Below are 27,262 nucleotides of genomic sequence, written 5' to 3' on the forward strand. Positions count from 1 at the left end.
ACTCTCTGGGTTCTTCCGGTGAGGAAGAGGTGATCCATTCTAGTGCTTTTCCTTGGATTCCGATGTTATTGAGGCGTTGTAACAGGGTGCTATGACAGACTGTGTCGAATGCTGCAGAGAGGTCGAGGAGGATGAGGGCGACTGTGTCTCCATTATCCAGTAGAGTTCGAATGTCGTTTGTTGCTGCGATGAGGGCGGTCTCAGTGCTGTGTTTTGCTCGGAAGCCAGATTGTGAGGAGTCGAGGGAGTTGTTGGCTTCGAGGAAGGCGGCGAGCTGGTTGTTGACGGCATTCTCGATGACTTTGGCCGGGAATGGAAGGAGCGAGATGGGTCGGTAATTTTTGAGTTCGGTGGGGTCCGCAGTGGGTTTTTTCAGAAGGGCGGTGAGTTCAGCGTGTTTCCAGTTTTCCGGAAAGGTGGCGGAGTTGAAGGAGCAGTTGATGACGTCTCGGAGGTGCGGTGCTATGACGGAGTCTGCTTTGTTGAAGATGTGGTGAGGGCATGGGTCTGTGGGGGATCCTGAGTGGATGGAGTTCATCAGGCGGATGGTGTCCTCAGTGGAGATTGGGTTCCAGTCGTTGAGGGTGTTCGCGGGGGGAGAGGGTTCAGCATGTGGTTGGGTGGGTTGGGATCCGGGTTGGTTGTCGAAGCTGTTGTGGATGTCTGCAATCTTGTTGTGGAAGAATGAGGCTAGGGAGTCGCAGAGGGCTTGAGAGGGGGTGATGTCGTTGGAGTTGGCCGAGGGATTGGAAAACTCCTTGACGATGTTGAAAAGTTCCTTGCTGTTGTGGGCGTTGTTGTCAAGTCGATCCTTGAATGCTGTTTTCTTGGCCTTTCGGATTAGTTGGTGGTGAGTGCGGGTGGCGTTTTTGAAGGCGTCCTTGGTGCTGGTGGTTGGGTCTTTTTTCCATGCTTTTTCAAGGGTGCGGCAGATTTTCTTGGACTTCTTAAGATCATCGTTGAACCATGAGGCCTTCTTGCTGCCAGGTTTGCTTTGACGTTTTTTCAGTGGTGCTAAGGTGTCGGCGGTGTTGGATAACCATAGGGTGAAGTTGGCGGCGGCTAGGTTTGGGTCCGAGGAGTGGGCTGGGGTGTTTAGAAGGAGCGATGAGGAGATCTGGTCGGTGGTGATTTTGTTCCAGTTTCTTTGCAGAGTTGGTTGGAGGTGGTTGGTGGGTTTGGGCTTGTTGTAGGTGAAGTGAACGCAGCTGTGGTCAGTCCAGAGGAGATCCGTAGTGTAGCTGAAGGAGACATGATTGCTGGAGGTGAGGATGGGGTCGAGTGTGTGACCTGCGATGTGGGTGGGGGAAGTGACCAGTTGTTTAAGTCCGAGGTTGGCGAGGTTGTCCAGGAGGGTGGTGGTGTTGCGGTCGTTGATCTTTTCAAGGTGAAAGTTGAGGTCTCCCAGAAGGATGTATTCTTTGGAGGGGAGCGCGTGTGGAGTCCAGCTGGCCCATATCCGTTAACAACATTCTACACAAAGTTACAATAGCATCTAAGCGAACTGTACGTGGTTGCCAAATGTGAACATAGAGCATATTGCGTAGCATCTGTGCTTGTGTTTCAGCCACAACTAAGAACACCAACCCCAAACCCTTCAAATTGGATGCCTTTTAATTAGTGAGCTTTCTTGAGTGATGGTCTAATTTATTTTTCCAGTTCAACAGCCATTCACAAACACATTTTCAAAATGCAGAGCTTGAGATTCAATGGTTGATTCTTCTGGATTTGCTGTGTCTCTTTTACCCGCGTCTCCCAACTTCTAAAGATTATTATCCAAAGTGCAAGTTTGAGAACAACTTGCAATGCATATTGGCAGTCAGAGAAAAATGTTAAATAGGTTACTGCCAGTCAGATTGTGGTGGCTGAACAGCTTTCCATTTAGAGAATAGTAAAATGCACGCTAGTGAATATATTTATTTTTCCTGTTCCAACTTTGTTCATGAACTGAGCAGTTTGGAACTTGTTCTTGAACTAATGAATTTATACCAAACCTCTTAAATGGTCTATTTTGAGTAAAATTATGTCTCCATGCCAAGTTTGGTCTAGTGTTCATCAGTTTTTTTTCTGTAGCAGAAGCAAAGGTTTCTGTGGAGCATAAAATGGCATACACGCAGTTAGAGCTCCTCTCACTTTATCTACACTTCCTTCCCTTTTCAGATCTGCATACAATTTGAATTCAAGATCTGAAAGAGACACGTTAATGATAGATTCCTTACCTTAGAATATCCCCAGGCGTCAGACTGGATCCAGACATTTTTGCGTAGCAGAACCCTTGCGCGTCGGTAGGCGTCGTTTGCGGCTCCGCGTCCGTCGTCGTCGTCGTGGGCGCCGGGATGACGTAGTCTGAGTACTTAGACGCCGCCTCCGTGTGCTGACGTCAGTTCTTCTTTTTTCCGCGCCAGCAAGCGCAGATCTGGAAAAAGAAGTACTTCTAGTCACTTTTTGACTAACTTTTTGGATCTTTTTGATCATCTTTTCGAAGTCGAACGACTCCGATCGATGCCATAGGGATGCCTGGATTTAAAGCACTGCGAGGATTGCGACCGCACGATGTCTGTCTCGGATCCTCACCCTCTGTGTCTACTGTGTCTCTGCGTCAACCACGATGACAAGACCTGCCCCGACTGCCGGGCCCTTTCTGTAGGAAGGTGGATACCTGACTATGGTTACCCCCAACTTTTTGCCTGGTGTTTTGCTGTTTTTTCGAGTTAGTTGACCTGGGACCCCGCTATTCAGGGCCCCAGGCCTACTGCTCTCTCTCTAAAATGGACACGTGTACCTTAGGTGCATTTACCAATTGGTACTGGGCCACCTGATCAGTCCCTGTACGCAGGGCATAGGTGTACCCAGGGCCTACCAGGGGCTGCAGCATGTATTATGCCGCCCCTGGCTGGCCATCTAAATCTGACACAACTGGCTGCACGACAGCTGGGGCAAGGTGGTGTAGTCACCCTTTGCTTTAGATATAGTATTCCTATATCTAACCCTAAAATGGACACATGTATTCCTATCAGTCACTCCTATGGCAGGCCTTAACAATCCTGAAGGCAGAGTGCGTGGAATTATGTGAGATGGTGCTCTGGCATGAGCTGAGCCCGTCTGCAGCTTGCGGAACCAAGTCCTAATAGCTGTTCCATGATAACGCGTACCATATACTCTTAAGTGCATTATAATCCTCGCGGTTATTTGCTATCTTTGGTATCGCTTTATCAAAACATGTCGAGTAAGGTGTCAAACGAATTGGAATACTAACCCCTCGCCAATTCTGGCAACGGGGTTAGCATTCATCCCTTCTAGAGGGACACGACATGTGTGTAACTGTGAACCCCGGTTAAAGTTAACTCGAGCCTCAGCATCACAAAATGGATGCTGCCACCACAGACACAAGTCTGACCTCCTGCTGCTGGGAGTCCTTCCAGCGAGGAGAGCTTGGACAAAGGGTTTCCTGTCAGGGGCGGTGCTAGCACCATCCCAGACAGGGTTTTGTGTATCCCAGGTAGGCAGGGCTCAGGAGGAAGGTGACTGCAAGTGGCACCCCGGTGCTCACTATGCATCTGCCGGTTTGAACCAGTTCCAGGGGCACACCAGCCCCTGAGCTGGGGAAAGCCCTGACAAGGTAGAGGGGTGTAACCACCCCCCCCGCCCCCCCCCTGGTCCCACCCATGGGCAGGACCTAGTCGCGTGCCAGCCCCTTTCCTTAGTATAAAGAAAGGAGCGGGCCCCCTTCCCAAATTAGATCATCTTTTAAATCCTGAAACTACTTTCTACGAAAGGAACTCAAGACTTCTTCTCAAGATTTCTCCCTTGTGACTAAAGAGTAGTCACCCTGCAGCAGCAGGCACCAACTAAGTAGCTTGCGGTTTGCTGCACGTCCTTCCTCCGGAACCAGACCGACCAGCACGACGAGACCCGGACTCCCTGCCATCTCTGACCTCTACCTGCCTCTACAGCACAGCTGAGAACCGTGGGTGCGATGAGACCAGAGGAACCACCTATCATCAGAACCAGCACAACACTGATCCAGCACGACCACAGAGGGACCCTCGAGTGGGTGCACTGGGGTAAGAGAAGCCCCAACCTCAAGCAGCACGAGCACTGAAGTCCAGCCCCCCAGCATCCACCAGATCTGCGTGGGGCCCTTTTGCTTCTCTGTCGCTTGCCACGTTGTCCGGTCACTTGCCCGTTGGCTAGTGACCCTCCAGACGACGTCCTACGTTTGTTTTACCGCTGGTCTAGCTCCTCTAGACTGGCCCTTGTCTCCTCTTGAAGGGGAACTCCTCGGACCCTCCTGGTCCAACCCAGACGCCATTTTGTGTCGCCACGTGGGCTTGCCTTAGCCAAGGCTTGTTGCCTCCTTCAACGGATCCAGCATCGCCAGCAGCAGACATCCGACGTGGGAAAGCTCGCAGACCTCCAGCCTGGTCGACATCAGCGCCCTGGTCGGTGCAGCAGCAGAATCCAGTGTCACCTCTTCACCTGGCTGAGTGACCTTGGCCGGTGCCATCCTGGTGCCCACCTAATCACTGGCTAGTGATTCAGAACTCGGTCCCCTCTGCTTACAGGTATCCTTCACTGATCCGTCCTTGGATCAGCCCGGAACATCTTCATTGGCCGCCTGCCAGCAACTTTTACTTCAGGCTCCTGGTTCGTCAACGAGGATTCCTGACGTCACTTGAACCCTATTCAGAAAAGGGGGTGGTGATGAACAGAGTGTCTGAATTAAGCAGACCACTCTTACCCAGTCCAAAGATCAGGGCTTGATCCATCACCGTTATTTATCGCACTGCCCCATCCCAGCTCAGAACCTGGCTATATGCAAATCAGTCTGTCCCTGGCCCAGTGCATCATGGGAACAGGGCAGACTAAACTACCAAGCCAATTCTTCTCCAGAAAGGAGACAAGCTACCGGGGACCGGTTTCTGGCATTTCAGCCGTCTTCGGCCCAGCTTGCTTGAATCCTGATGGAGAAGTGACAAAGGGACTCATGTCGGAGTATACCCTGCTTGAACCCTATGCAGCCGCAGCCCCTGGGCTAGGTAAACCGAGTACCACGGTGCTCCAGCGTAGGACCACTCTCTAAGTGTCTAGATCCACTTTTGTTTTTGACCTACCTAGTCGGGTTCGCCCGAGAACACTAACTTTGCATTTGCTAGTATCCATAGACTTTGTCCCGCATTGCGCGTGAGAGTTTCCATTCTGCACCCGGGGCCCCTAGGTCTCCTGCTTCTAATGTAAGGGTTCAGCATTGTAGGCCTAGCGATTCTAAAGTCTCTGAGAACTGTTACTTATCTGCTAGTAATTCGCATCCCACTTTTGTGGTATATGGTTTTTCGTGCCCCTCTGGCATTTGCGTAAATTGTGCGACTTTCAGTATTTCTTTAAGAGTTTTGTATTGTGCTTAGCACCCTGTCCTCATAAAGAGTCCAGGGTTGTTGTGTTATAAATAAATATCCTTTTATTTTCCTAACAACTTGTGTGGTGTCCTTTCACTTGGTGTTCAAGGGGTATATGTGATGGTATAACAGCTGGCTTAACACGCCCTCTAGAGTTTATCCTAAAGACTGCTCTTGTCCATGCTACTAGGATAGCTGGTCTATAAGGTTGACTTACAACCAATCCTCAATAAAGGTCGTTTGGACTGATACATAGTGAACACTAGAATAGTGAGCACTGCATAGCAGGCCAACTTCTCACACTTTCTTCGAAAGCCAGGCAGGAGCGGTCCCGCAGGCGACTCGAACTCCCGCAGTCGACCCCGCGCCGCGAGAGGTCCAGGTCCCACGGGAGGTCGAGGGACAGGTCGCGGGGTCGGAGCCAACACAGCTCCGAGAGTCGGCACCACTCCTCCGGGTCGAAGTAGTCGTCTGTTAAGAAACACAAGTCGAAGAGGCGTCATCGCTCTTCTGACTCCCCCCGACGCTTGCGCGACGCGGGCTGGGGTTCGGGTGGCACCGCCCACGCGGCTCCGTCGGAGTCGGAGTGGCTGGCGCCGCGTCCTGCTCCACACCCTCCAGTCCCTGGGAGAGACGTAACGCCGTAGGAGATCGAGCGCTTCCTAATGGCCATGAGGTCCCTCTCTCCTCCGACGGGCTTCGCGGCGCCTCCGGGCCCAGCGGACCCGTCTGGGGCCCATTGCGGGTCGGGGGCTTCGGCCCGATGCCGCCGGCGCCTTGGGCCTGGCGCCGCAGGGCCCTACGGACCCGCCAGCGCCTTCGGGCCCGGCGCCGCAGGACCCCACTGGATCCGCTTCGGGATCCGGGTCGTCGCCGGTGGACCTTACGACCCCCCCGGCGTCGGTCCGCCAGGTGTCACCTCCGGCCCCCGATGCCTCCCTCGCTCCGGTACGGTGCCGCTGGGCGCCGCTTTCGACGCCGCTTGGGGAGTTTAGCTTCTATGAACAGACCTCATCGTTTGTTGACCCTATCAGGGGATGGGTGAAGAGGAGTGTTGGGAGGGGTCTGAGGTCCCTCTTACCCGAGAGTGTCAGTCTCAAGAGGACTGGACAGGTGAACTTGGGGAGGCCAGTGGTCTGGACACCTCACCAGACACTGGTTTTGTCTCGCCTCCTACCGTGGCTACGGAGGAGGGGGCAACCTACAGCGTGGTGTTGAGGAGGGCAGCCAAGGCCCTGGGCCTTGAGCTCCCCGTCGCGGCCGTGAGGACTAACCTCCTGACTGAGGTCCTTAAACCGCAGTCCTGCTCGGCCGAGCCTCTGCTGCCGTTTAATGAGGCCTTGACCGACGTTCTTGCGGGCACTTGGTCCAGGCCCGCTACGGGTTTGCCCGTAGATAGGAACCTGGCCAGACGCCACCGCCTGGCCCCTGGCGACCCATGTTTCATGTCCACCCACCCCACCCCTGAGAGCCTGGTCATCCAGGCATCCAATTCCCAGACCGCATTCCCTTCGGCTCCGCCGGACAGGGAATCCAAGTGGTACGAGCGGTACGGTAAAAAGATCTTCTCCTCCCTTAGTCTGGGACTGTGGTCTTCCAACACCGCATGCCGCTTGGGCCGCTACACCCACTCTCTGTGGGAGACGGTTGCGGAAGTGCTGCCAGAGTGTCCGTTGGAGGTACGGGCCAATCTCGGCCAAGCCCTTGTGGAGGGCCGGGATGCAGCCAAATATTCTATCCGTTGTGGGCTGGATACCACCGACTCACTAGGTAGAGCGATTGTGAGAAGTTGGCCTGATTATATAGTGCTCACTATTCTAGTGATCACTGTGTATCATTCCAAACGACCCTTATTGATGATTGGTTTTAAGTCAACCTTATAGACCAGCTATCCAAGTAGCATGGACAAGAGCAGTCTTTAGGCTAAACTCTAGAGGGTGTGTTAAGCCAGCTGTTATACCATCACATATACCCCTTGAACACCAAGTGAAAGGACACCACACAAGTTGTTATGAATATAAAAGGATATTTATTTATAACAAGTCTACCCTGAACTCTTTGAGTCAGGGAGCTAAGCACAATACAAAACTCTTAAGAAAATACTTTAAGTTGCACAATTTACACAAATGCCCGAGGGGCACGAAAAACCATATACACTAAAAGTGGAATGCGAAATACTACCAGGTAAGTAACAAGATCCAGAGGCTTCAGGATCGCTAGGACTACACTACTAAACCCTAAGGTTAGGAACAGGAGGCCTAGGGAAGATCGGGTGCAGAGTGTGCGCACTCACGCGGGATGCGGGACAAAGTCTATGGATGCTAGTATTTGTAAAGTTAGTTACCGGACGAATCTGACTAGCTAGACTGAAAACGAAAAAGGATCTGGACACTTGGATAGTGAACCTACGTTGGAGCACCGAAATGCTCAGGTTACCTAGCCCAGGGGCTGCGGCTGCATAGGGTTCAAAAGACGTCGGCAATCCTCGTTGAAGTCTATGGAGCCTGAAAGAAGTTGTTGCTGGCAGGCGACCAGTGAAGATATTCGGAGGGATCCGAGGCTGGATCGATGATGGAGACGACCTGAAAGCAGAGGGGACTCAGTTCTTAATCACTAGCCAGTGATTAGGTGGGCACCAGGATGGCACCGGGTGAAGTTACCTCGACCAGGTGAGTGGGCGACGCTGGACTCCGCTGTCCCTCGGACCAGGAGGCGTTGTCGGCGACCAGGATGGAGGTGCGCGCTGTCCAACGAGGGTGTCTGCTGTCGGCGATGCTGAAACCATGATTGGAGCAACAAGCCTTGGCAAAGGCAAACCCACCCGGTGGAGTCAAGATGGCGTCTGGAGTGGACCAGGAGGGTCCGGGGTGCTCCTCTTTTGGAGGGGAGCAAGGGCCAGTCTGGAGCAACCAGACCAGCGATGTAATCGTCGTGGTTCGTCGTCAGGAGAGCCACTAGCCAGCAGGCAAGTGACCGGACAACGCGGTGAGCAGCAAAGAGCAGAAGGGCCCCACGCAGATCTCGTGGATGCTGGGGGGCTGGACTTCGGTGCTGGAGCTGCTCAGGGTTAGGGCTTCTTAAACCCCAAAGCACTCACTCGAGGATCCCTCGGCAGTCGTGCTGGATAAGCGTCGTGCAGGTTTTGAAGATGGCCGGTCCCTCAGGTCTCGTCACACCCACGAATCTCAGCTGGGCTGATGATGCAGGTAGACGTCAGAGATGCCAGGGAATCCGGGTCTCGTCGAGCTGGTCAGTCTTGATCCGGGGGATGGACGTGCAGCAAACCGCAAGCGCTTAGATGGTGCCGGCTGGTGAAGGTGGCTACTCCTTAGCCCCAAGGGAGAGTCTTCAGAAAAAGTGAAGAGTCCTTTCGTGGAAAGTAGTCAAGATTCAGAATTATCTAATTTGGGAAGGGGGCCCGCTCCTACCTTTATTCTAAAAAAAAGGGGCTGGCACGTGACTAGGTCCTGCCCATGGGTGGGACCAGGAGGGGGGTGGTTACACCCCTCTCCCTTGTCCGGACTTTCCCCAGCTCAGGGGCTGGTGTGCCCCTGGAACTGGTTTAAGCCGGCATACGCACAGTGAGCACCGGGGTGTCACTTGCAGTCACCTTCCTCTCAGCCCTGCCTACCTGGGATACACAAAACCCTGTCTGGGATGGTGCTAGCACCGCCCCTGACAGGAAACCCTTTGTCCAAGCTCTCCTCGCTGGAAGGGCTCCCAGCAGCAGGAGGTCAGACTTGTCTGTGGTGGCCACATCCATTTTGTGGAGCTGAGGCTGTGTTAAGCTTTATCCGGGGTTCACAGTTACATACATGTCGTGTCCCTCTAGAAGGGTGGAATGCTAACCCCGTCGCCAGAATTGGCGAGGGGTTAGTATTCCAATTCGTATGACACCTTACTCGACATGTTTTGATAAAGCGATACCAAAGTTGGCAAATTACTGCGAGGATTATAAGGCACTTAAGAGTATATGGTACGCGTTATCATGGAACAGCTATTAGGACTTGGTTCCGCAAGCTGCAAACGGGCTCAGCTCATGCCAGAGCACCATCTCACATAATTCCAAGCACTCTGCCTTCAGGATAGATAAGGCCTGCCATAGGAGTGACTGATAGGAATACATGTGTCCATTTTAGGGTTAGATATAGGACTACTATATCTAAAGCAAAGGGTGATTACACCACCTTGCCCCAGCTGTCGTGCAGCCAGTTGTCAGATTTGGATGGCCAGCCACGGGTGGCATAATACATGCTGCAGCCCCTGGTAGGCCCTGGGTACACCTATGCCCTGGATACCTAAGGTATACTGTACAGGGACTGATAAGGTGGCCCAGTACTGATTGGTACATGCACCTAAGGTACATGTGTGTCTATTTAGAGAGAGAACAGCTAGGCTGTGGGTCTGATTAGCAGGCCCACAGCCAGGGAAAGTCGTAAACCAGTGAAGCAAAAAGCAAAAATCTGGGGTGATCATAGGATTGCAGACCCTACTCTCCTACAGCGATGGCAATGACGGTGGCGATTAGACGCCACGTCTGGTTGAGGTCCGCCAACTTTTCGGCCGATGTCCAAAACACACTGATGGACATACTGTTTGATGGCCGTCGCCTTTTTGGCGACAAAGCAGACCACGCGTTTGAGCGCTTTAAGGACTCCAGGGCTACGGACAAGTCCTTGGGCCTCTCTGCCCCGCGCCAGCAAATGGGTGCCTTTTGCTCCTTTCGTGGCCAAGAAAGGGGCGCCTCCACACGTGCTGCCAGCCACACGCCGCAGACTACCATCCAGCGCGGTGGCGGCCATGGAAATCGCCGTGGAGGCGGTCGGGGACAACGGCGAGGCCAGTCCACACCCTCCCCTGCAGCATCCGCCTCTATACCCTCCTAGTCCGTGCTTTTCGGCCCACGTGACGCCAGTGGGGGGCAGGGTTCGCCATCACCACTCTCACTGGCGGACTGTCACTTCGGACAGGTGGGTGCTGCAGGTCGTCCGAAGGGGCTACTCCATCCCCTTCAAAACGACCCCTCAAGCCATGCCACCGCAACACCGCCGCTTATCGGGGGATCATTTGCGGCTTCTGCAGGAGGAAGTTTTGGCCCTCTTGGCCAAGGGGGCCATAGAGCGTGTTCCTGGGCCAGAAGTAGGACGTGGTTGCTACTCCCACTACTTTCTGGTACCCAAGAAGGGCAAAGAGGGCCTACGCCCTATCTTGGACCTACGGAACGTCAACGGCTTCCTCCGGAAGGAGAAGTTCAAGATGCTGACTCTGGCTCAGGTTTTAGCTGCCCTGGACCCAGGAGACTGGATGGTAGCGTTGGACTTGCAGGACGCTTATTTCCACATCCCCGTAATGCTGGCCCACCGGCGCTAGCTGCGGTTCACGGTAGGCCACAAGCACTTTCAGTTTACCGTGCTCCCCTTTGGCCTTACCAGCGCCCCACGGGGGTTCACGAAGGTGATGGCGGTGGTCTCAGCTCATCTGCGCAGGTTAGGGGTTTCAGTTGTCCCCTACCACGACTACTGGTTGTTGAAGGCGGGCTCGCCCCAGACAGTCGTCAGCCACCTCCAGACGACGGCAGACCTCTTGCACCAGCTGGCCTTCTCCATCAATGTGCCGAAGTCACACCCTTGCCCCTCTCAGAAGCTCCTTTTCATCGGAGCGGTTCTCGACTCTGCGCAGTTTCGGGTTTACCCACCCGAACAGCGGGTTTGGGATATACAGGCTCTGATTCGAATCTTTCAGCCTTTATCCCGAGTTTCGGTCAGGTTGACGCTGCGGCTTCTGGGGCTGATGGCTTCCTGCATCCTTCTGGTGCATCACGTCCGTTAGCGGATGCGGGCTCTGCAGTGGGACCTGTCAGGACAACCTGTCCGACCATGTCCTGATCTCGGAGGGCACTACGAGACAGCTGCAGTGGTGGCTCACGGACCACGATTGGGTCAGCGGCAGATCCCTCTCACTTCCCCAACCGGAGCACGTAGTTGTGACGGACGCGTCCCTCCAGGGCTGGGGAGGCCACATGGGAGAGGCGGAGATCAGAGGCCTCTGATCTCCGGCGGAGTCCCGGCTCCATATCAACCTTCTGGAGCTGCGGGCGATTCGTCTAGCACTGAAGGCATTCCTCCCCCCTGTCCGAGGGAGTGTAGTGCAGGTGTTCACGGCCAACACCACCGCCATGTGGTACTGCAACAAACAGCGCGGGGTGGGGTCGTGGACCCTCTGCCAGGAGGCTCTGCGCCTTTGGCAGTGGCTGGAACATCAGGGTGTGACCCTGGTGGTTCAACACCTGGCAGGTTCGCTGAACGCCTGGGCGGACAAACTCAGCCGCTGGTGCATGATGGATCTCGAATGGCGTCTGAACTCGGACGTGGCGCAAGGCCTCTTTCAGCAGTGGGGAGAGCCTTGGTTAGATCTATTCGCCACCGAAGAGAACGCACAATGTCATCAGTTCTGCGCATTGTAATTTCCAAGGCGGCACTCGCTCGGAGATGCTTTTCGTCGCGAGTGGAGTTGCGGTCTGTTGTACGCCTTTCCGCCTATACCACTTCTGCCCAGAGTGCTGAAGATCAAGCGCGATGGGGCACAAGTCATCCTTGTGGCTCCGGACTGGGCACGAAGATACTGGTATCCCGAGCTACTCGGTATGTCAGTCGATCCCCCGGTTCGTCTGCCTCTTCAGGAGGACCTTCTGTAGCAGCAGCAGGGGGACGGTCCTCCACCCGAACCTGTCCAGTGTCCACCTCCATGCTTGAAGATTGAGCGGCGACAGTTGATGCCATTTGACTTGCCTCCTGAAGTCTGTAACATCATTCTGGCAGCCAGGCGTCCCTCCACAAAGTCTGTATACGCATGCAGGTGGAACAGATTTGTGGCTTGGTGCACAGGAAAGGCTGCGGATCCTCTCTGCCCCTCTTTCTGAGGTTCTTCTCTTTCTTCTCTCTTGCCCAGCAGGGCTCTACTCTGGGCACTATCAAGGGCTACATTTCTGCTCTTTCAGCCTTTTTGAGGCTGCCTGATCAACCTTCTTTGTTCAAGTCCCCTATTTTTAATCGATTCTTGAAAGGCATCACGCATACGTTCCCTCCTGTGCACTTTGTGATACCTCAGTGGGACTTGAACTTGGTTCTTACTTTTCTGATGTGCGCTCCCTTCAAGCCACTTCACAACTGTCCTCTCCACCTTCTTACTTTGAAGACTGCCTTTCTGGTAGCCATCACCTCTGCCAGGAGAGTGAGTGAGCTCCAGGCTCTATCCTGTAAACCCTCTTTCCTTCCGGTCCATCCCGACAAGGTTGTGTTGCGGTCAAGGCCCTCTTTCCTGCCCAATGAAGTCGCAGCCTTCCACATCGGGCATTCCACCACCTTGCCCACCTTCTTTCCGCCTCCGCATCCCTCAAGAGAGGAAGAGAGGCTCCACCGTCTGGACCCAAAACGTGCGCTCTCATTCTGTCTGGATCGCACACGCCAGTTCTGGGTGGATGACCAACTATTTGTTGTTTACGTGGGCCCTAAGAGGGGAAAAGCGGACCATCTCGCGGTGGATCATCTTGTGTATCCAGGCGTGTTACTCCTTGGCTAAGAAGAAACCCCCTGTTGGGCTGAGGGCTCATTCCACTCGGGCCACAGTGACTACCACTGCCTTGGCCGAGGAGTGCCCTTGCAGGACATTTGCCAGGCTGCAACGTGGGCCTCGCTGCACACGTTTGCAAGACACTATTGCCTGGACAGCCAAGTCCGGAGGGATGGCTTCTTTGGCCGTTCAGTCCTCCAGGACTTTCTGGTGTGATTATTGGTTCGCAGACCCACAACCTGGGTTGGTATTGCTGGGGTATCTATTCTAAGGTAAGGAATCTATCACTAACGTGTCTCTTTCAGATGCACAAGTTACTACTTGTGTAACGATATATCTGTAAGAGACATTAGTTAGTGATAGATTCCTTACCGACCCACCCATCCTCCCCGTTCTGCGAACTGATATCTAGGGTTAAGGTCATCCCCTTTCAGGGCCCTAGTTTCAAGGCACCAGTGTTGGTTTTTAGCTTAGCTCTGCGTTTCTGGCGCGGAAAAGCTGTGTCTAAGAACTGATGTCAGCACGCGGAGGCGGCGTCGAAGTACTCCGACGTCATCACTACGCCGACGACTGACGCGGAGCCGCAGACGACGCCTACCGACGCGCAAGGGTACTGCTACGCAAAAATTTCCGGATCCAGTCTGACGCCTGGGGATATTCTAAGGTAAGGAATCTATCACAAACTAATGTCTCTTACAGATATATTGTTACACAAGTAGTAACTTGTGCAATAAGGTGCATGCAGCAGGTGTTTGCTTAATTGTGCACCAAGTCATCAAACTGTGCCTATGTTATACATAAAAAAAATCTGTTTCTTGTGGAAGTTTAAACTGAACCATAATTATAATTGTTATATATTGAGCTTGTGGAAATGAGTGGGACTAAGGGGTTATGGTGTGACCGAATGTGTATGCCTGAATCGTTGTTAGTATGGGAAAGCAGCAGTTGCAAATCACCACACACATTTTGCTTTTGTTGTATGTGTTGATTAATGTAGTCTTATTACCTTTATTTTGATGGCTGAACATTGATGTCCATGGTTGGGTATACATTCTGTTTCAAACAAAAGCACAATTGAGAGTAAGAAAATGTCATGTGAGAATAAACAAAGTGTCATACAAGTGTTAAAACATCATATAACGAAGGAAGACATCAAGTAAAATAATATTTTGGTGTACCCAGCTTAAGGTGATGCACCCAGCTTATGTCTCGGAAACATTTCTGCCTAAGATTTCCCTTATTAATAGCAATACATGAGCAAAATGTGGGACATCGGGTGAATTCGCAAACTTGCTTTGCACCAGTGGATAGCTTTTGGAAACCGCAGATAAATTAAGGACCACAGCTGTAAGAAGATGTGCTTCATAGAGAGATCTCCATTGAAGACCAAAAATAAGATGACGAAAAAAGCATTGCTGCTCACACTACTGTTAGTGAAGGATAGTATATCAATGAATTGGATAGTGAATGAAGCTCCGTTCTTGATGTGAGGGGAGACTTATCGAAATGTACAGACAATATGGTCAGAGGATTTGGGCATGTAACATTCATACGTATAACACATATTCAGCCGAATCCGTAACCAACTTAGTTAATTATATAGTACTTTTTGTGTACAGTTTTGTAGAAGGATGCTAAAGCAGTTATTGAAGGTAAAGAGAGAATAGGTACAAAGGGATGGAATGAGCTCTGGAGCGATTAATAATCATACTCTGTCAACCACAAAAATGCGTATAATGACGTTACAATATTTTCATCGGTTTGTTGTCTGCATTGGCTACATGGCTGGCTATCTGTTGATATATTTATTTGCCAGTTTTTTTTTAAAGTTGAAAAGAAACTGATGAAGTTAAAAAGTTGTAAATCGTTACACCGCTCTATAAGGATCGGACACCTATTTTTTTTTTTTACTTATTTTGTTGTGCCATGCGTCCACAGTTTTCTAGGAACTAAAATGTTTAAACATTGGTCTTAATGAATTGAAGCTTAATTTCCCTAATGTTTGTAAACTGGTGATTTTTTTTGTACAATATTTTTAATTGTTCTCTGAATTGTCTTCAGTTGTCCTCTTTGACAGAAGAGCTACAACAAAAAAACACAGAAATGGAACAAATTATGTTAGATAAAGCTGAACTGCAGCAAAGATTAACTTCTGAGGTGCAGCTTCTAGAAGAGCGACTGAAATCCTGTGAAACCTCTCTAAAGGCAGTAGAAGATGAAAAACAGGACGCTGTGCAGCAACTTGAGGTTCTACAGGAAGCCGCAAAAGCTTTTATACAAGAGAAACGTGATTTGCAGCAAATTCAAGCAGAAAGAGATCAACTTAAGGAGGATCTACAGATTAACATTACACAGGTAATATTTCGACTACTAGTCTGTTTTTGTTGATATGCTTCTTTATACGTAAAAAGTATGTTTAAATTATTTGCAATTCATTGTGCTACAGTCCGGCATACCTTAAATTAAAGTCTCCATGGATTTTGTTTCTTTTCAATAAAATGTTTATTTTGTATCTAAACAAAAAAGTATCTGAACTTCATTTTACAAACTGGTTTGTCTGTTGCCAGTAAAGTGTTAATAGTGGGCACTTTTATTAGGAGAATTCACATCCTAGTTGATGCTGAAATTCATGTTGCTGTTGTAGCAGTTTCAGTTTCAGTTTTTAACGTCTTTATTTCGATTTTTCATCATAAAAGACACACATATAAACAAAAATTACGTTAAATACAATTGGTGTGACAAAGTCATAATGTCATAAATATTTAAATAAACATACTAAGCAAATCGGGGAAAAAAACAAGACAAGAATAGTTAAGGCAAGACAGATATAGTTAAAAATCTCAATTAAACATGCATGTAAAGACGTCAGGAGAAATTGTAAAAACATTTGAACATATATAAAAAGATGGCAGATCATCAATACTGATAAAGTCATAGGCCAGAAAATCAGTGGGATAACATAATATACAAGTTATTCAGGTCATGATGCTATGAACTGACTGACTTAATCCTTATTAGCCAAGCCCACCCAAGGAATTTGGCCAATCCAATGGTTAGCCATTCAGAAGTGTTAGTTCTCAAAATGTACAGTGCTTCACTACTCACTCGGGTGTTTAGTCTAGAACATATAGGTTTCAGCCACTTATAACGTGGTTCACGATACGCAGTACAGACAAATAAAAAGTGACCTAGTGTTTCTTTACAAACGGTACAACAGGGGCAGAAGGTTGACTCCGTCCTCTGCCAGCCGCTAGTAAAAGCCCTCAGAGGCAGTGTACCTACACGGAACTGATGGTATAGTTTCCTATCTAATGTTTTAAGGATAACATCCCAGTATACTTCTTTATTAGGAACTGCTTTATGGAGCAAAAACTGGCCTGTCAAGTTCGATTTCTCTGAAAACGCCACGTGTTCCGTTTTTACCATGGACCAAAAAAGAAGTTTAAATTCATTCTTGGTAGGGAAGGTTTGAGAACCCGGCTCTGACCAAAGCAAGGGAAGACCCATTTCGGTAAGAGTATTCTTAATTAGCTTTAGCCATGGTATATCACCTGCCCCTTGTTGCATTCTCACATCCTGTAGTTCACGGGCAAACATGGCCAGTTCCGGGGTGGACCATATGCGTCTCCATAACGCCACCATCCTATAGAGGGCCTGGTGTTTAATGGTATACATGCCCATATCCATCAAAAGTGGAAGTACTGGTGTTGAGGGGGGAGACTAACTAAATTTCGAAGGAATTTATTCTGTATCCTATCTAGGACAGCCAAGTCCACACATCCCCAAATATCGGCCCCGTATAATATGGCTGAGCTAATTTTAGCACTATAAATTTTAAGTGCGGGCAGTACTCTTTTAGTCAGGGAACACCGCTGCTCTTTTACTAGACAACCGGTCAGGTGAGCAAATTTCAGACTAAGTGCTGCAACTTGCTCTTTCCATCGTAGCCTATAATCCAAAGTAACACCAAGATAAGTCATTACATCAACCTGCTCCAGTCTAGACCCATTCATTAAAACATGGCCCCTCAGTGGTTTTTTCTTAGTCAGGACCATGAACTTGGTTTTATTAATATTGATCTCAAGATCGTTCTCATTGCAAAAGTCCATAAATTTATTTATTGCTGCCTGTAAACCCTTCTGTGTTTTGGCCAATATGAGAGTATCATCTGCAAAAATTAAAAGAGGGAATTTGGTCCCACCCAGTGAAGGAGCATCAGTGGGGGTATCTGAGAGGAACTTAACCACCTGGTTAATGAAGAGTATGAATAGGGTGGGGGCCAGGACACAACCCTGCCTCACACCGCGGGTCACGGGGAAGGATTCGGTAACCTGGCCCTGACGACCCCATCTGACTCTTGCAAAGTTTCCCTCATGCATCCTCATGGTAAGTTCTAATAGTGCAATAGGGACCCCCATCCTTCTCAATGCTGCCCACATCTTCCCTCTAGGGACCAGATCAAACGCTGATTTGAGGTCCACAAATGCAGCGAAGATCTTCCGTCTCTCAGTAACACAGTTTTCCAATAGATCATGACAAATCTTAATATCTGATCAACTGTGCTAATGTGGGCCCTAAAACCCGCCTGCATTGGAGACAGAATATCTACTTCTGACATCCACGTGTGGATTTTCCCTAACAGCATTCTGGCTATTACTTTTTGTAGGGCATCGATGAGGCTGATGGGTCGGTAGTTTCCCGCATCAGATCTATCCCCTTTTTTGTGCACTGGCAAAATCTCAGCCCCTTTCCAGGAGTTTGGGATCCTAGTCCCTCTGGCTATAGCATTTGCTAAAATTATTATGTACGGGACCCAGTGTGTTTGATCGTATTTGAAGAGGTCCGCAGGGATGCAGTCCATGCCGGAGGCTTTGCCATTCTGCACTTGTTTAAGAGCAGAAATAGCTTCAGTTTCAGTGAAAACAATGTGATCAAGTGAGGACACCTCAGACTGCACACTGGCATCTTCCCTAATAGTAGTAAGGGAGATCCGTTCCGTGTGGCTGAACTGTGCCTCATAATGCTTGACCCATTGCTCTGCAGGGACGTGGTTTACCGGAGTATGTAGTTCCCCCGACCCTCCCCATTTCACAACCTCCCAAAATTTTTGTTGGTTAGATGAGGTGCTTGCCTGGTATAAATCTAACCAACGCTGATCATCCCATTTGATTTTTGCCACTTTTAATGCTTTCTTATAATTCACCCTAGCTATCCTTATATCCGTACATGATTTGGATTTAATAGCACTTAACAGAGAGCTGTGGGCAATACTACAGGTCTTATCATACCATTTCAACCTAGTTTGTGCTGGGACATTATTTCTTCCTTTTACGGGTTTAATAAAAAAAGACTTAATTTTACTAAAAAGAGACTCATGAATCGTCCCGATTTGGTCAAGTGGGGTTCCAGCCTCAAGTATGGGTACCATCAGTTTTGTAGCCGCTAAGACCTCCATGGCAACCCTTTTGATAGTAGCAGGGTTGTCTAGGAACCCAGCCCATCGTACCCTTCTGCAATCATTTGTGAGACCAGCGTCTGCTGTATCAATATTTGTTGCAGAATTCATGCTGAGACCCTCACACACTGATAATTTTATTACCAGGGGGTTATGATCACTCTCAGGTCTAGTGACTACTTCCATGTCCACCAATATTTTCCAAAACTCTATCTTTAACAAAAAATAATCGATGCGGCTCGATGTCAGGGAATTATCAAATGTAACTTTTCCCATCGGGTCTGATTTGGTCCTTCCATTCGCTGCACGTAAATCCCATTCAAGACAAAGACCCAACCACTGCATAACTGCCTCCGTGACTTTTTTAATTGGAGGAATAGACAAAGGGGGAATATTCCAAATCTGATCAATTTCCCCATATCCCCCGCTATCAAGATTAGGAAACGGTTCGAAAGAACAGTTGAAATCACCTGCCACCATGACACATTTGTCACTACTAATATTATTCAGTAGGGAGTCAAGTTCAGCTACCACTCCCGCAGGCTTCCCACCTGGTTGCCCTCTTGCATATATGTTGATCAAAAAAAGGTCCTGGTTATTTTTACCGGTTAATTTCAACGCTAAAATGTCATTGCTCAGAGTAGGAAGGTCTATGATAGTAATAGTTAAGGATTGTCTAATCCAAATAACTAGACCTCCTGAAGGGCGACCCTTAGGTCCTTTACAGGCTGGTTTATAGTAATTAAGGTAGCCAACCCGATAAATAGCGTCAGTTGACCAACTTTCCTGCAGGATAATTACATCATGTAAATCCACAAAGGAGCCCCAATCGGCCTCTGACACTTTCCCCTTTAAACCCGCTATATTCCAAGACAAGACTGCGAGGGTGTGGGTTGTTTTCTCTGCCATCTTGGCAGTTAGGTTCACAACTTCCTTAGTGATCGAAGGTCTAGGGGTACTAGACGAAAATGTTTCCCTTGTTACCACCCTCTGTGTTTTTGCACTAGACCCTGGGACAGTTTCTACCCCAGGGGCACTCACATTATTTGGAGAGCGAGTTACTACAGCACTAGAACGCCCAGTAACCAAAGGTTCTACATCATGTCAATCCACACCTTCCAAACCGGAAAGGGGAGCAAACCGGTTCGCAAGGTGGGGATAGAACATTGGATAAAGCGGAGTGTCAAAATGGAATCTCCCTCTAGACCTGTCCCTTCTTGAGTGATGAAACGGAGTGTGGGATCTATTTGCATATAAAGCTGGGTAAAAATAATGCAATAGTAAAGTTTGTACATCCCCAACTCTTCCGAATCTTGGTTCCCTGCAGATGTATTCGGCAACCCAAGGCTCTCTAAAGCTAACCACCACACAATCCCCCTCAAGATCTTTCTTACCAAAACCTATCCAATCCACCCTCCTTACATTAAGTATTTCAGGATTTAGGTTAGGAGGGAGTGGCCGGTTTTTATTGAGCCAGAATGTAACCTTATTATAAAGATCCTTGTGTGTTTCCCTCTTGCCATCTACAAGCGGAGCCACGCCAGTTAAAATAATTGTATAAGGCACTGACTCCGGTGGGAGGTTCACACACTGTTTCTTTGGGATGGGTTTGGCAGTAGGCTGATGACTTATATTTTGGCCCCTAATAGAAGTGGGGTTTTTCTGAACCTGCAGGTTTTTTACAGGCTTTGGCCCTGAAGGGTTCTCTGTAGAAGCTGCTTTCTTGGGAGCGGGTACAGTTTTTTGCGGGGCCTTGGGTATAGAGGGTCCCACTTTTGAACTATTACCCCCCGCTTTATTATTCATCGTGACGGTGGGCTTCGGGATGGTCGGGACAGAAGGGGTCAGACCAGCGGTTGTTAAGCTGGCGAGGATTCTGTCAGAGGTCGCTATATTATCTTTCACTAGCAAATCTAAGGAATCCATTTTAGTGTTTAATAACCTTGTCCTTTCAAAAAGTGGTAAAAGTAGAGATTTGAATAGCAGCTCAATTTTAGCCAAAAGTATCCCTTCTGTGATGCTAATCATGGTCTCACCTCCCCCTTGCTGGGCAGTAGCGTTAGTGATGGGTAGCTGTGGGGGGGATGGAGTGGCGTTTCCCAACCCCTCAGTTTGTTCCTCCATGTCCGGTGAGTCTATCCTCTTGCGTTTCCCAGGGTTATGAGTGGGTGTGTGTTGTGGTTGGGAAAGGGAATCCATTAGTTCAGTACTAATATTGAGTTTTGGTGAGTCTGAAAGACCAGAATTTTCCCTGGACTGATCTAAGTAAATGGTCCCGCTATTTGGTAAGTTATCATGCGCAGTATTAAAAGCACTTTCCTGGTTTGAATCCACTATCTCCACAGTGTTAGTCTCAGAAGCAGTTGCCAACATTACTTCTACATTACTATCCGCATTCAACGTGGAGAGTGGGACAGGGGAGACAGCCTCATTAATTTTACCTAGTGAAGAACGCTTGCCTGTAATGATATCAAGCGAAAGGCGTTTTTCAACCAAGGCGATCTCCTTCTCTAGTATAGCAGTAGAACGTTTAAAAAATTGATCAATTGTACCAGTGAAAGTACCATTAGAGGTGGAGACCTGAACTTGCCTCTCTTTGCCAGACCTTAAGGTCATTTTTGTTATTATTTTTAAGATACAACGAGCGAGACTATTACCAACCTCAGTACTCAATCAGCAAAGCCGCTCAAGCCACAGTATTTTTCCTTCCAGATATGGGGACTTAAACGTCACTTTAGACACAAACAGTAAGAATAATAATTATACCAATTAATAAAGTTTAAGAATAAATAAATAGGAAGAAAATGTTAATAATAAGGCCCAGACCGGCCTTCTCCGGCCCCGGACGGCCACAGACGGTCCCGCCCTTGTCCCGGGCTTCTCCCGGTCGCTCCCGCGAGGCGGGGATACTGCGCTCCTTATGACTCTACAACTATGTCTTCATTGGATGATAGGCGGGGGGGCGTGGCCAGCGGGGAGAGCAGCCCAGGTGTTGGTGATTGGGCGCGCAGGGGCTCCTGGACACTGGAGTCCCCTGCCTATGCTCGCAGCCCCGCTGGTTCACTCGCCTGTCCCCGCGCTCCTCCTAAGGTCCTTGGTGCTGCCTCCTGGCAAGCGACGCGCTGCGGGACCCGCGAAGCGGGTCCGGCGAGTCGTAGAGACAGTAGAAAAACAAAGGGTCAGCTACACAGCAAGTCCGCCGTGCTCCTCTGGCGTCCTGGTGCTGGCAATCCGTTTGGAAAAGGGTCCCACAGGCACAAGGTAGATTCGGCTTTTACCTCCGTTGGCGGGGGGCGTGGCCAGCGGGGAGAGCAGCCCAGGTGTTGGCGATTGGGCGCGCAGGGGCTCCTGGACACTGGAGTCCCCTGCCTATGCTCGCAGCCACGCTGGTTCACTCGACTGTCCCCGCGCTCCTCCTAAGGTCCTTGGTGCTGCCTCCTGGCAAGCGACGCGCTGCGGGACCCGCGAAGCGGGTCCGGCGAGTCGTAGAGACGGTAGAAAAACAAAGGGTCAGCTACACAGCAAGTCCGCCGTGCTCCTCTGGCGTCCTGGTGCTGGCAATCCGTTTGGAAAAGGGTCCCTGTTGTAGCAAATAACTATCTACTTCAGTCACTTATGAGACTTTTTTCCTTTTTTTGATTGAAATGATTTTACAAATTTCTAGTAGTTACTGTACTAATACCTGTACTTCCATACACAATGTATATTTCAGTATTGAATGCCTTTAATAGCTTTAATAGCTTCATATTTTTAGATTTGTCCCTGTGGTCTCCTGATTTTATATTTGCTTTTATTCATTCTTCTAAAATTCATCAGACATCGAGGTGTTTTTCTCTAGTAGCTTTTCACCCAAAACTGGGTAAGGCTCTATACCTCAGGATCTCATGCCAGCAAAAATGACCACTTCTCTTGCCAGCCACCTGTCTCCCTCCATTGCACATCTCCTCCATCTCCCCGCAAGAAGGACTGGCCCCACTTGAATGGAAGGCAGCACAGGTTATGCCTATCTGAAAGAATTCCAAGGCCCCTCTAACTGAGTTTTCCAATGTCCGTCCTATTTCTTTCCTCCCTTTCCTGGACAAGCTTTTGGAGAAACATATAAATACCCATCTCTCCAACCATGTCGAATGGACGGGCAGCCTTGATTCATCTCAATCAGGCTTTCTCCCAAAACACAGCACAGAATCAGCCCTACTAGAGGTAACCAATAACATCAGGATGACCCTAGATAGAGGCCACTCCACGATTCTGGTGCTGTTTGATATGTCTGCTGCGTTCGACACGTTTTTTCATAACATTGGTCCATATCGTTCAGCCAAAACCAAGCTGTCCAAGGGAGTCCCACAGGGCTCTTGCTTGAGCCCTACTTTGTTCAACATCTATGTGGCTCCCTTGGCCAATCTGTTGAGGAACAGTGGGTTTATCCCCGTTTCTTACATGGATGATACCCAACTACTTTTTCCATTTGCAAAGTTTACTCCCATCAGTGCAGGCCACCTTCTCCCTGGGAATGAGAAACCTCACCCAGTGGATGAGGAATAACTTCCTTTAGTGCAATGTGGTAAAGACCGAAATAATGCTTTTTGGGGAAGCTCAATTACTGTGGACCCCCGACTGGTGTCCCTCAGACTTGGGTACCCCCCTACACCAAAAACCTGTGTTATAAACATTAGTGTTAGCCTTAAACAGACCCTTACCATGAAAGAGCATGCCACTCAGATTGTTGGCTCATGCTTTCACGTGTTGGGCCTTCTGCGCAGTATCCTTCCCCTGCTTCCCGACTCATCTAGGAAGACGCTAACCCAGGCACTTGTATCAAGCCGCCTGGATTACTGCAATAGCCTTCTGCTGTCCGCCAATGAGGCCACCCTTGACAGACTACAGGTTGTCCAGAACACGGCAGCTCATCTGATTCTGAACGCACCACCAAGGACGGCCTCTCGGCCCCTGCTTTGCCAGCTCCATTGGCTCCCGATACGGAAGCTGTTGGACTTGGCCCTTCTGGCAGGTTCACCCCTAAACTTTTTGCTTTTAATTGTGACCTGGTGTTAGTTGTTTTTGGCTTCTGCGCACTTTCACTGTGTTGCATTGTAAAGTGCGTGCGCACTCTGAGTGCATGTGGTGAGATTGGCCTGCCCTCCCATAGGAATGCATGGGCAATGTATGTGTCCATGTTAGTTCCTGATGCATGGGGAGTGCAGGGTCGAGTTTGGTATGTGCGAACTCGTGTGAGTGAATGCTGCGCGATGATGTGTGCGGCGTTCATGTGTCTAGTGTGGAAGTGCCACTTCTAGAATTTGGCATGTCTGTGTAATATAGGTGAAATGACTGTCTGGCTTGTGATTGGCTGGAGCTGGCTGGTGAGCCTGGCTCCAGGAGTCGGGATGGGTCTCCCCCGGTGGTTAATAGAGAGATTGACAGCCAGATGGGTGGGAGGAGTGCACCTGGGACCTGAATAGGGCTGGGCTTTCCCTACACAAAGCTGGCTCCGCCCCCTGTGGAGTGTCTGATATCCCTAGCCTGGCCAGTGAATGTCAAGAGGGGCTTAGCACAACAGAGTGCTCCAAAACCAGCTGCGTCTGGTTTTCCCTTAACCCTGCAGCCTGAGACAAAGGATTTCTGGGTATAAGAAGGGGCTGTGACCCCATGAAAAATGTTCTTGCTGCTCCTAACTTGAGGGGGGCCTGCTGCTGCTGTGCGCCAGGAGGAAACACCACTGGGGACTGCTTCCCTGCCTGGAGGGCCCTGTGAGCTGGCCCCTAGGCCCAGCCTTTGCCCCTCCCACCCCCTCTGCCTTCATTCCTAAAAGACTTTCTCCCTATACCTTTGGGACTGGGGTTGCCTGCCAGTGCCTGGGGAGTGCTGGCCTCCCCCCTTGAAAATAGCACGTGGCGCCGCTGGCGCGGCAATCCCTACCTCGAGGGATTCCCCGGCGTGGGGATCCCCCCTTTTGGCTTCATCTGCGAGCAGGTGCCCACCCTGCCGGATTGCTGCTGTTTTGATATCTGGGAGGCCCGGGTGCCATCCCGCGATTTTGCAGAGTTTGTATCCCTCCTGACGGGTGCCCACCCCGCCAGGGGGGACTTTTGATTTAATTATAACTGGAGCCTACCCCGTGTTGAAATCACCGCCAGCGGCGGGGAGCTGAGAGGGCCATTTCCCCAGCGGTTGCTGTCTGGGGATCGCCGCGCTGGGATTGGCCGCAGCGTTGGGCATCCCCTAGCAACCCAGGAGCTCGACCCGGAAGTGCTTCCACGACAAACCGGAAGCCAACGGGAGCCCACCCCGCGCTCCGGTGAGGAAGGGAGAAGTGAGCCGAGCATAGAGCCCAAGCACGAGCCTACCCCGCCTTGGACTCGAGTCACCGAAGCAGAAGAGCCCCGGAGTGCCTCTGCAGAAGGAAAAGGGCTGCCGGCGCTAGCGGGGCTCCCGGGGCGTGAGGAGAGCTCACAGCACCACAGCAACCCGAGAGGAAGTTGGCCACGATGTCAGAGCCTCCCCGCAGCAGAGCACGGTGAGTGTTGACGGGCGGGGGAGAGCTCCGGGCATGTCCTTAGAGCCTGAGAGGCTCCACTAGCTCTTCTTTAAACTTAAAGCGGCCACTGTTGGTAGAGGGCCGCTCCCCCAAAGTTGCCGCACATTTGTCTAGAGCCAACGAGGCTTCTGAGGGCACAGCTAATTGTTCAGAGCCCACAAGGCTCCAAGGGACATCTCCTTTCTCGAGCCCACGAGGCCCCCGCGTTGTTTTGGGCCCCATTGTTATATAGAGCTCCATTGTTATTTAGAGCCCCATTGTTATTTAGAGCGCCAGAAGGAGAGCCAGGAGGCACGCTGGTGCCAGGCTCAGTAACCCAGCTGTCCAGCACTTAGTGGGCAGCTGCACCGTTTAGACCGCCAGGAACCCTTGCGCATTCTTCTTTGGCTGCCTGCTCAGCCAGCCCAGACATTCTGGACACTGGGCCTGTAAGCCCCTGAGAGGCCAGGTTGCCCTGGGGTCAGTACTATGTGACTTTTGCGCAATTGTGATTACCTGCCTAATGTGAAATATGCTTTTATGCAATGCTTTATGCCTATACCTCTAAATGTATTTTTATGCCTAGGAGGTTGTTTTACCTAGTATAGTTATTCTAGTGAGTTCATGGTACCCTGCGTGATATATGCCTAAGGTGGTTAGGGTTGCGTAGTGTGTACTTATCTTTTACCAGTGGTTACTGGTTGTGTGCTACATTTGCTATTGGGTGCTACAAGTATTCTATGTTCTAAAAGTGCTATTCCTACAAAGTTCTAAGTGCTATTTCTACCAGGTGCTAGTTCTAAAAGTGCTTCCCCCTGACAGTGGTCCATGTGGCCCTGCCCTGTGTATATAATCCCCTGTAAATTAACCGTGGCTTGACGCCTGCCCTGCCCTGCTCTGCTCGAACTCACGTGTCTCCTCCTTTCCACCTACCCAGCTCCGAAGGGCCTGTCAGTTCATGTGCTGTGCTTTGTGTTTATCACTTGCCTATATTCCCACTAAGAGCGTATTCCCATGACAGGCAAAATGCATGCCCCCACCCCACCCCCTAGATTTGTCTTAATGCACCTTTAAGTTAAAGGGAAGCCGCTGGACGCACATTAAGACAAAGTAAAGATCTTTAAAGCACACATACACATTGTAAGGATTTTGCTACACCAAGTGGCCAAATCGTGCAACAACGGGGCAACAACTATGCAAATCAGTCACACTCTGTTTAAACCGAGTCAGCTGATTTTGATCCGGTAGTGTACTATCGGTCAGAGTCGGTTTAAACCGAATTCCGGACAGCCTATGTACGGGTAATGAGCAAAATTACAAAAATCTCTCCAATTACGCCTGCAAAATTGAAAAGTCCGTCCAGGCCCAGTTGTGTAGTCTGTTGTGGATTTTGATGTTGGGAACATAATTGATAAACCTCGAATCACTGGCATCAATTTGACTAAACTGGAAGACAGTGGAAGAAGTGACCGTGTGAGGGTAGACTGGTGGCGAAAGAGATGTTGCTTCAGTGTTTACCATTCTTGAGTGTATTTCTGTCAGGCTACAAACTGCTCCTTTCAGGGCATTTGAAAATATAGTAGTCTATCAGAGGGATACCCAGCACTTAAGAATCCCAGGTTCTGTAATGCTGACACATCCGCCACTGATCTGTCTTCACACAGACCACAGTCAGCAGGCTCTTGCTGATCAAAAAATTTACCTCCAGATGCATAATATGAAAAGGGACAACCCCAGATTTAATGCTGGAACTAATAAGCCTACAGTCCTTCATTTATCCTGATGCTCTAACTTCTTGGAGAGCAGAGCAGTCGTGGTTCAGAGAGTTGTCTTGGAGATTGTGATGAACAATTCCTTGCACTCACCTAGCATAAAGTAGTCTGGGTTAGGCCATTAGATCATCCAATTATGGGACCTCACACCTGACTTGTTCAATGATGCTGCCCTGTCTGGACACAGTGCAGTTCAGCACCTTTTCTCTGGCAAGGAGAGTCCAGAGCACGTAGGCTATGCTTCTGATGTTTCAACATCTCCCCTGGATCTCTGTGAGGATGACTCCAAGGCTTCTAGGACTGATGACCTTCTGCATCCTTTTAATAAAGAACATCAAAATTCAAAAGCGGGCTTTGCGGTTAGGTCTGCAGTCCTAATGGGCACATCACCTGGGGGGTCTCCCTGATTAAGTTCAGATTTCGGAGGAGGTGGCAAAAGACCAGTTGTGGTGGGTGCTGAATTGTGATTCGGTCAGTGGTAGACCCCTCTCCAAACCCCACCTGGTGCCGACAGGGATGATTGATGCATTCCTACTGGGGTGGGGTGGCCATCTGG

At 49.9% G+C, this 27,262-nt stretch overlaps 1 protein-coding gene across 1 annotated transcript in view; it reads left to right on the plus strand.

The window, feature by feature from the left end:
* CENPE (centromere protein E) overlaps positions 1–27,262 on the plus strand; it is a 1,817,274-nt gene that overhangs the window by 664,653 nt on the left and 1,125,359 nt on the right. The window contains exon 27 of the mRNA XM_086962044.1: positions 15,027–15,320. Within this exon, the coding sequence (XP_086818170.1) occupies positions 15,027–15,320 (294 nt within the window). The remainder of the gene's footprint in view (positions 1–15,026; positions 15,321–27,262) is intronic.

Source organism: Lissotriton vulgaris, chromosome 3_1 (assembly GCF_964263255.1).
Source record: "Lissotriton vulgaris chromosome 3_1, aLisVul1.2, whole genome shotgun sequence".
NCBI lineage: Eukaryota > Metazoa > Chordata > Amphibia > Caudata > Salamandridae > Lissotriton > Lissotriton vulgaris.